The sequence below is a fragment of the Branchiostoma belcheri genome, unplaced genomic scaffold (assembly GCF_001625305.1).
Source record: "Branchiostoma belcheri isolate BF01 breed outbred unplaced genomic scaffold, Haploidv18h27 scaffold10, whole genome shotgun sequence".
Taxonomy (NCBI): Eukaryota; Metazoa; Chordata; class Leptocardii; order Amphioxiformes; family Branchiostomatidae; genus Branchiostoma; species Branchiostoma belcheri.
The window spans coordinates 2,634,230-2,643,329 of record NW_017802380.1 but is presented as its reverse complement, the minus strand read 5'-3'; the positions used below and the strand labels follow the sequence as shown (position 1 = coordinate 2,643,329).

At 42.5% G+C, this 9,100-nt stretch overlaps 2 protein-coding genes across 2 annotated transcripts; both read right to left on the bottom strand.

Moving 5' to 3' along the window:
• Window positions 1-1,343: 1,343 nt before the first annotated feature.
• On the bottom strand, window positions 1,344-2,617 carry LOC109468939 (CD209 antigen-like). Its single transcript, XM_019767321.1, has 2 exons — window positions 2,347-2,617; window positions 1,344-1,492 (listed from the first exon to the last, which is right to left on the bottom strand). The coding sequence occupies exons 1-2, from the start codon at window positions 2,615-2,617 to the stop codon at window positions 1,344-1,346; spliced, it is 420 nt and encodes a 139-aa protein (XP_019622880.1).
• A 2,979-nt stretch (window positions 2,618-5,596) lies between these two features.
• Window positions 5,597-8,910, bottom strand: LOC109472855 (protein TsetseEP-like). Its single transcript, XM_019772719.1, has 3 exons — window positions 8,428-8,910; window positions 7,367-7,511; window positions 5,597-6,896 (listed from the first exon to the last, which is right to left on the bottom strand). Exons 1-3 carry the CDS (start codon window positions 8,811-8,813, stop codon window positions 6,612-6,614), a joined length of 816 nt encoding a protein of 271 aa, XP_019628278.1. The 5' UTR covers window positions 8,814-8,910; the 3' UTR covers window positions 5,597-6,611.
• Window positions 8,911-9,100: the final 190 nt, after the last annotated feature.

Sequence of the window (9,100 nt, the reverse complement as noted above, 5' to 3'; positions counted from 1 at the left end):
TGGAAGTGAGTATAGAGTTACGTAATCAGCAGGGAGAAGGTTAAACGCATTGAATTGTTGGGATGTCCAGTAGCATGCTAAGAGTTAGGAGTCTCTAGGGTCCAGAATAGTAGACCAAAAACGTTGTAACATGTATGAAGTTGTCAAAAGAAGTGAAGTTCAACAACGACCAATCAATGAATAATTTCCCTTAAAAATTCTACATGTACTTGACGCTAGAGTGGAGTGGCTACTTATTAATATATACTTTAGGTATGTAAGTGTCCCAAACACTTGTCATGACCATTGTAAATTATTTTCTTACAACAACAATCTTACAACTTACTAGTATTTTCTTACAAGTCTTACAACTTCCTACTTAGTCAGTAAGTCGCATGTCTTGTCGAAGACTATTCAGAACTTCTACCTGAACAACACCTGACATACATGTAGGCCTCGTCTCTCAGCCACATATTTACAATATTGTTAGACATTGCTCTTAGCAGTAAGTTGATAGATGTTTACAGTTTTTAATGGCTAAGTGACCATGTGTCAGTATTTATATGTAAACGTGAAATGTCATAAACTCAGCCGAGGTTTTAAATGTTAGTAGGCTAAACTTAGACATTAATTCTTTTCAGAACATTCCTTTGATGACTACTTCCCTGTACATATTTGTTAATATGCTACCTGCTACTTTATATTGTACTTTGTGTCTGTTTTTCACCTAAGTATTATTTTTATATGCATTATTTGACACCCAGTTGTTGCATATTTGTTATATATACATGTATGTAGTATATTTGTACCAGGATGCAAATGTTGGTCCTAATAATAGATTGTTAAAACTGCCTTTCATTGCGTCTTCCTGACTTTGTCTTCACTTGTTATTATACAGCTGGTTACTATTTTGATTAGGTGGAAAATCTTAAGATTTGCTGATCATCGTCACCACTATTTCCCTATTATTTTTACACATCCTAGGCATCATATAAATCTGACAAAACCATTGAAAATGTCACAAAAATTAATGTCGATATAGACATAAGGAAAATCTATATGTAGCTCTTTACAACTTGAATTTGAGTTACAAGTATAGTAAGTATATTTGAAATATCGATTGAACAGCACTAGTAAAACTTAGGTCAAGACATACATGTGTAAGGTGTATGGATAGTACAGTACTATCCATACACCTTACACGTGTATGTCTTACTACAATGCGGGGAAGAAAGGGTCAACAATTGGGCAGGCGAATGAGCCGCGTTAAGGGTAACATTTCCAAACTCCCCTGGCAAAGTAGAGTCTATTCTCCCTATTTCGTTAAATTTTACTGTTTTTCGACCTGCGTTAAGGGGTGGAGACTAGGGCCTAACTTCGCAGATGAATTTCCGTCTGAGCTCGCATGGTGCGTCGTTCCACCAGTTCCCTTTCAGTGCTTCGAAATACTCGCCACAGTCTTCATTACCGTCGAAGTCATTAGGCTCACCCGGTCCCCAGTCACTGAACTCACCTATGATAACCAAAAATCGACGATGCTATTATAACTGCTAAATGTCTATGTTGCAATTTTAACACGTTGTACAAGTTCCGACTTCGACTCTCCAAGCAGATGTTAACGGGACAAAATCGTAGAGAGTATCTAGTAGACTATCTAATAGGCCAGACAATATCAAATTGGCCAGGCTGTATCCAATTGGCAAATTTGATGCTTTCGAATTTTTTTTTCATTTAGCTCTCGAGTCTATCCGCAAAATAGGAGAAGATAAAGACTCGGGAGCCAAAATGATCTAAAATAGACCTGGTAACCAGGCTATGCATAAGGGTGACATCTGCTTGCTACTGCTCAGACATACAGAATGATACATCATTCATATATAAGAATTATATATAAGAATTAGCGACCATCCACTGCACATTGAAACTGGTAGATACAGCTGGACTCCTCCGAATGATAGGCTCTGTGAACTATGTAAAAATAATTGTATAGAAGATGAAAAACATTTTGTCCTGGAATGCCCATTGTACAGAGATCTACGCATTTCTCTCTTTAACACTATTAAACTGGGCCAGGGATTTACAAAGTTAACGAATGACGAACTGTTCACATACATAATGTCATCGTCTAAATACCTGGTGATTGAAAAACTCTGAATTCGTATACGCATGTTTCAAGAGGAGAGAAGAAACTAGTAAGCTATTGTAAGCTCTAGAATTAGATAAATTATAGTATACAGTAGCTGTTTTTTTTTTCTTCTCATACAATTTCCTATGTACTTACTAGTAATTAGTATCATCCAATATGTTATTTAGCCCGGAAGGGCATGAATATGCAATAAACATCATTGTCATTGTCATATAACTCACCAGTGCCCAGTCCTCTGCCGTCAACCCAACGCCAGTTGTTCTCCAATAGCCTATCGTGCAGGCCGAACCGAAACCGAGCAGTGCGGTCCACCGAATTCTTCAGGCTGACCAGCAGGTCGTTGATCTCCCGATCGCGGGGCATGGCGAGGGTGCCGCCGGCGTCCCACAAACAGTAGAGGCCCGAACGCCAGTCGGCTGTGGTGTGGTTGAACGCCTTGTAGCAGATTCCTCGAAACTTTGTGTAGCCCTTTGGACAATCTGCATGACACATGAGAAACTTAAGAGTAGAAAACTTTAAAAACACTACATTGTACATAGAGCAATGAAGTCTTGTGGAAGTGCAGATATTGCCCCCTGTCCATTGAGTGTTGAGCAACAAAAATCTTAAGAGGTTCAAACGAATCTCATTGATACATTTCATTGGTGTCCTTCAGTTCATACTAATTGTCTAGTTACCTTTCGAGCACTTAATTAGATACACAACACTGAAACAGTTAGATGTGGAACGCTAAAAAGATATAGCGAATTTATATATAGACATGCATGTAGCAGGATATCATGGGTCTGCAATATAAGTTACATGTAAATAATACTTTTACGTCATGGATCATACTCAATCTATTATGGAATAGCAGTTATACAAATCCAGCTTCTGTCACTCAACGGCCTCCATTCCTTGGAAAGGGAAGCTAACAAATTTACTTTTTGCATCAGTTGAATCCGGTTCGTGAAACATCGAGAGTGGCCTGGTAGTGTCTTCGCGCTTGGTGTCCACCCATCTTGTAACATCCACACTGCCTGCATTCTTACTCTTATCCTGTGTACTCTTGTGTATCTGAGGGAAAAGCGTTGGACGAAATCATTTTTGCTTACTAGCTTAGTATTCATAAGACATAATGAAATGAATGAATGAACAGGGCAAAGAGTCGACGGCCTAAGTCCAACTTTCCCACGAAAAGGAAAGACAGGACACGAAATAGTGTACGGATGAGGGTTAAATGGCTCATTTCCAAGCAAATCTTTTGGTGGCTGGAAAGACAGTATCAAATTTGCCAGGCTGTATTCCATTGGCCAAACAGTTACCATTGGCTTTAAAAAAAACAGTACAAAAAGGAATTCCTTATAACAACGCCTAAAAACACTCCAAAACTAAGCGGTTGAAGCCTAAATCTCTGCTTGGAGAATACAGTATTAAATGGCATCCTAGCAGAAACATTGAGCCTAAGGAGCAAAATTAACCATATCAAAAACACCCAGACAATAACCTCAGCCATATCATAGAACGAACTCACCAATGGCTCAATACCAATAAATATTTAAGAAACCATCGCCATGGCAACGGTTTTCAATGCCAAACATGTTACATTTATTCCATATTCATGACGAGGGGATGGCATCCAGACACTCAAGGAAATTGCTTAGGAATATTCAATATGTCCCTGCATGACTAGGTAAAAAAAGGTAAAATGACTAGGAAAAACAACAAAGCTGTGCAACATTATCTGCCTATCAAAGCCTTAGATTTTTCATATGAGTTCTACAGAAAATTGTACTTGCGCTACTTTTTGAAACTGTACGAAACAATAAACTACTGTTAACTAGTGTAAGGCAACTAAAGAAATTGATATTTTCTCACCGTGGCCGTATGCACACGTGTAAATTTGCCTGACATTCGCGTGTGCAGTTAAGCGGTCGTACTTTGCCAGACAAGCTGGGGTGATGAAGTAATCTTGAGGGAAGATGATGAAACATGGTTGAACAGACAAACTTTTACCGGGCTGCGCTCCGAGATAACACAGAAAACACGGTGACAACTTAGCGACTGGTTACCAGACATATTCTAGCTTTCGAGTCCTACATCCTCCTCGCAAATAGAAGAGGTTGTATGACTCGGTAGCTCTAAAGAATAGGTCTGGTAACCAGGCTACAGCCCTACCGTTAGTCCCTGGGACTGCCGAGCGCCCACGTACATGCCGATGACCAGGCCTGACGTCAGGAAGATGAACGGCATCACGGTGCAGAACGCGGTGAGGATCAGACAGAGTTTGGAGCGAGACTTGAAGTGACGCAACAGGTGGTCACGCAGCGTCGGCTTGTCCTGGGTGTCGTCTAGAAAGAGTATACAAATTTAGATTTCAGAATGTACTAGTAGTTTGTTTCTGTCTTCCTTCTCGACACCTGCCTTCAATTAAAGGTAAAATGGGAGACTTCAGACTGGGGACAAAGCATCTCGTTGGACAGTACTGCGTATGGCTCCACTACGGCATTGCTACGCCATTATTTCCTTTTCCTATGATCCTTCTGTCCATATCTTATTTTCCTTTTCTTTATTGAAAACGTCCACTATCTATAATGTCCAAAAACTACAGAAGATATCATGTCACACATTTGATCTTGAAAACTGCTGTGATTAACCTGAAGTACTAACCTGAAGATGAACATGCACCGTCCATATGAAACTGTACCGGCTGCGCCTCCTCATACATGTCTTCTGAAAGGCGCGGAGAAGACCTTTCCAAGATGACACCCTCTCCTGCCTTTCGGCCAACTTCGACGGGTGTTCCGGCCAGCCTCTGCTTTTCTTCTCCCATCAGGACCCGACGACTGTCAGTGCGTTCCTCTGTTTGGAACCGCACGCCTGGACCAGTGTGTCCCGCTTCAATTATACAGTTTGGGTTTCTCACTGGCTGGGCCTGTTCGTATACCCCTGCCATGGCGAAAGATGCTGCTAACTGATTATATGACAGTCGTGTCGAACGAGTCATATACTATCACTGCAGAGATAATTGTCTGGGACTTGGGCGGAAGCATGTGTTGTTTTCCAAGTTGTGCACATGCGCGGAGAAGTTATTTATCGCCCGGAGCTATAGGGTCATGACTCATGAGCGTTCTGGTTGGGTTTTATTTCCAAAATAGTATCACCATGGAGACGGCTTGGCACGATTTTTATGTCAATGCTCCAGAACCGTGCCTATCTAGTTCCATACTTAAATGGGTCCAGGGTTAGGATTGATCAGGCATGCTGGTTTTGGTCATAGTTTCCGCGTATCCAAGAACGTAGATTTGCTCCAGGCACGGTTCTGGATACGTGTGAACCACTAGTATCCAGAACCGTACCTGAGCATGGTTATGGATAAAGCACGGTTATGGATATAACACCCCGATCCATCGACGATAGATTCCCATGTTAAATTCGAATCGGCCACGATCATTAGAGATTTATCTATTTTATGAGATGTTTACATATTTTTATAGAAGGAATTAATTTTATTGCTTGACAATCGCACAAGGTACAATGTATGGCAACAGGTATGACACTTGCCAAGATGTTATACTTGAGCTCCCTTGCGAATCAGTCTGGGTTGCCTGAAGGTACTAACCAGTTGTTTACAGGATGAAGAAACATGCGTGTTACACACAGTTACTCGGCTCATACAGCAACTATATTCGAAAAGGTTTGTAGAAAGTATTGAATTTTCCTGAATATAGATTCCATAAGTACAGATACTAGAATTCCCAATCATTACAGAACATAATTACCATTAACAACATCCTTTCATCGCCTGTGTTACACACAGTGTGTTACACACAGCTCCTCGGCTCGTACAATAATTATATTCGATAGGTTTGTAGATAGTATTGAACTTTCCTGAATATAGATTCCATACATACAGATACTAGAATCCTTAAGAACCCTACATCAGAGAGTACACTAGTAATTGCTATTGACAACATCCTTTCATTACCTGAAGATTACTGTATTCTATTCTATACTTCGTTGTCTTGAGAAGGAAATTATACAGCAACATGACGTAGGTCTAGGAATGGATAACAGATTGTCTCACAAGAAATGCTAAGGTGAAAAAAAGCTCGAGCGGAAGTTCTAACTGCACGTGCCGTAATGTATCATCATCTACTCCATAGGCGTAAGAAAAAGTTATCAATTGTAAAAAAAAAGTAAAAAGACGTAAGAAAAAGTTATCAATCCCTATTATTACTGACACCCACTCACATGCAACCTTACACTGTATTTACGACCTTATGGGTCTGTCTAGAGTGGGGTCTGTCCGTCTCTGTCATCAATAAGAAGTGAGCTAGCCAACCCAGTGCTATTGCAATTGACTGTCTAGAGGTAACAGATCTTTCGTTTCTTTGCACCTCATCTTAAAACCAACTCTTCGAAATCCACGATCAGCATCTTAACGGTAGGGCAACAAATCAGTGGTTTTCCTTGTTAATCAGTGGTGGCTACTTCTGAACATTAGCTAGTTATCTCCTTCGGTCTTGGCGTTGCGCAGAAGCTCCAGAATTTCCAAGAGTTGGAGATTACGGACCGATTTGGCGCCCTCGTCCCCAGCCTTCGGGGTGGGGGTGGCCTCAGCCTGTGGGGTGGGGGTGGGCTCAGCTTTTGGAGTCGGGGTGGCCTCAGCCTGAGGGGTGGGGGTGGCCTCAGCTTTCGGAGTCGCAGAGGCGCTGGGTGGTTTGTCAGTAGCGGTGTTCTCATCGGCGGTGCTGTCACCACCACTGGCACCTGACGCGCTCTGAAACATCTGTCAGCATATACAGAAGAAGAGCTTTATTCCACAATTGTTGCAGGTACAATGTATGGCAACTTGTACCTATATGTATACTGAACTACTGCTAATATCTACTGATTCCTAGAGACTAATCTACTTTTAGATAACAATTAACACACTCTAATTATGCCAATATTCTAATAAATCGTAAATAATATGTCCACACAGGTGAAGTAAACTCGAAAACCTCACTGCGTACCATTTCATACATATATTGTCATGCTAGCCCGAACCAAGCTTTGGGAGGCGGCTGGAAAATTGTCCAAATAGACAGATGATATGCCAGGGGAGTTGGTCAGCCCTAAGATAACAGTTTGCCGCTGCTCTTTCCAGTCGCTTCCCGAAGCCTGGTAGCCGGGGCTATTGTAATAGACTGTAATACTAGACATGAGTTGAGAATGTAGAAAGTAAGTGCTCGTCTAGGGAGAACGTTGTGTGCCCACCTGTTGGACGATGCTGGAGAAAGACTTTTCGTCGGGCCCGTCCACGACGGTCTTCACGTGCCCGAAGCTGAAGCTCCCGTCCTTACCCTGGGACTTCTCCACGGTAGTGGTCGTGTTGATGGTGGTGTTGCCTTGCTGCTCAGAGCTGTACAGGAAATAATAATCGAATTTTATGATGTTAGGTGTTCAATTGTCGAAATTGTATGAAGTCGTATTTGCAGAAAATATCCACTATAGATGTACTCGTATGCATGTGTGTGTGTGTGTGTGTGTGTGTCTGTAATTGTGTGTCTGTGTGTGTGTGTGTGTGTGTGTGTGTGTTTGTGTCTGTGTGTGTCTGTGTGCGCGCGCGCATGTGTGTGTGTGTGTGTGTGTTTGTTTGTTTGTTTGTCTGTGTTTGTTTGTTTGTTTGTTTGTGTTTGATCATTGGCTGTAATTGAATACTTAACAAAACAGGTGCAAATCTTATTCACCCCTGCTCAGTTTCGCAGTTGGAAACAGCCACATACCAGAGCTGGCGATGTTATGAGTCTGGCGTCTTCGCTTCGCTGACTCAGAAAGAAAGACAGCTCCGCGAGTTTGCAGGTCGTGACAGTCAAAGGCAATGCCGTACGTGGTTAGCATAGAAAATTAGCCAGATGTTGTAATCAGACAGTAGGCGGTACATTTTTGCCTGCTGACCATAGTGTGTTCTGGTTTATACATAACCAAGTACTTTTACTCACCTGTCAGGCACTCAGCGGGGAAAAGGAAGAACTTGTTTTTGCACAAAAAAAAACTCTGATATCAAATGGTTTACGGGCCTGACGAAGCTCTTCGCGGAGGTAACCTACATAATATGTGTCCGCTGGGACACGTAATTTTTCCAAAAACAGTGTCTTTAAGAGCTCTCTTAACACCCCCAGGTAGGCAAACATATATTCAGTGCGGAGTGCATCATACAGGGAGCGTAGCATTGAAGATCTGCTTACTGAGTCAGTGAGTGACTAGTAGATGCATTTTCAAGGGGCGGATACCTTTGCGAAATATAGTCTAACTTGTAGTACGTGTGTGTGACTTACTTGTGGGTCACTTTACTGTAGTTCCTCGGCAGACCAGCCAACAGGTCGGACAGGGAAGAGACCTTCGTTTGGAAGTTTTCTCCCTTGATCATGCTCTCCAGCATACCCACGAACCCGTAGAAGAACCTCTCCAGCATTTCCGCCAGTGGTCCTCCTATCCCGTCGTCTTCCCCGCTCTCTTCGCTCTCTCCGCTGTCGCCGTCTCCCGACCCCACCTGCCGCGCAGCCATGTCGGCAACCCGCTCGGTGCGCTCCAAGATCTCTCCCAGAAGGCTCACCTTCTCCCGTAAGGTGTGCAGTTTGGCCCTGGTGGCCTTCAGTTTGCCTTCCCCGCTAGTGGACAACAGTGTGCCCGCCAGCAGGGCCAGAAACAGCGCGGTCTTCATGGCGCAGTTATTTTTCTCTCTGCCACGACTCAGTTTTAATCACGACTAGTCTGGAGGGAGAACAACCTGTCTTTCCAGGTAAAGACAAACTTCTGGAAAGTGCGCATGATGTCATATCCGGTCTTTTGAGCAGGTTAGCGGGTTACATCATCCGACACAATGTATACTCCTATAGTAATTAGTATTACATTTAAATACAATAGGTCGCAACTTTGATCATAACAGTGTTGTAGCCAACTAATGAAGGATGAAGATGTGTTTGTTTTCCCCTGTCTAGCGCCTTCGGT

What these genes read in the sequence shown, in the direction of transcription:
- LOC109472855 (XM_019772719.1), bottom strand. Translation starts at nt 8,813, where the DNA reads ATGAAGACCGCGCTGTTTCTGGCCCTGCTGGCGGGCACACTGTTGTCC. An exon ending in TACAGTAAAGTGACCCACAA is followed by an intron (nt 7,512 to 8,427) that starts GTAAGTCACACA and finishes TTTCCTGTACAG; the next exon opens with CTCTGAGCAGCAAGGCAACA. An exon ending in TCTCCAGCATCGTCCAACAG is followed by an intron (nt 6,897 to 7,366) that starts GTGGGCACACAA and finishes ATATGCTGACAG; the next exon opens with ATGTTTCAGAGCGCGTCAGG.
- LOC109468939 (XM_019767321.1), bottom strand. Translation starts at nt 2,617, where the DNA reads ATGTGTCATGCAGATTGTCCAAAGGGCTACACAAAGTTTCGAGGAATC. An exon ending in CGGCAGAGGACTGGGCACTG is followed by an intron (nt 1,493 to 2,346) that starts GTGAGTTATATG and finishes TGGTTATCATAG; the next exon opens with GTGAGTTCAGTGACTGGGGA.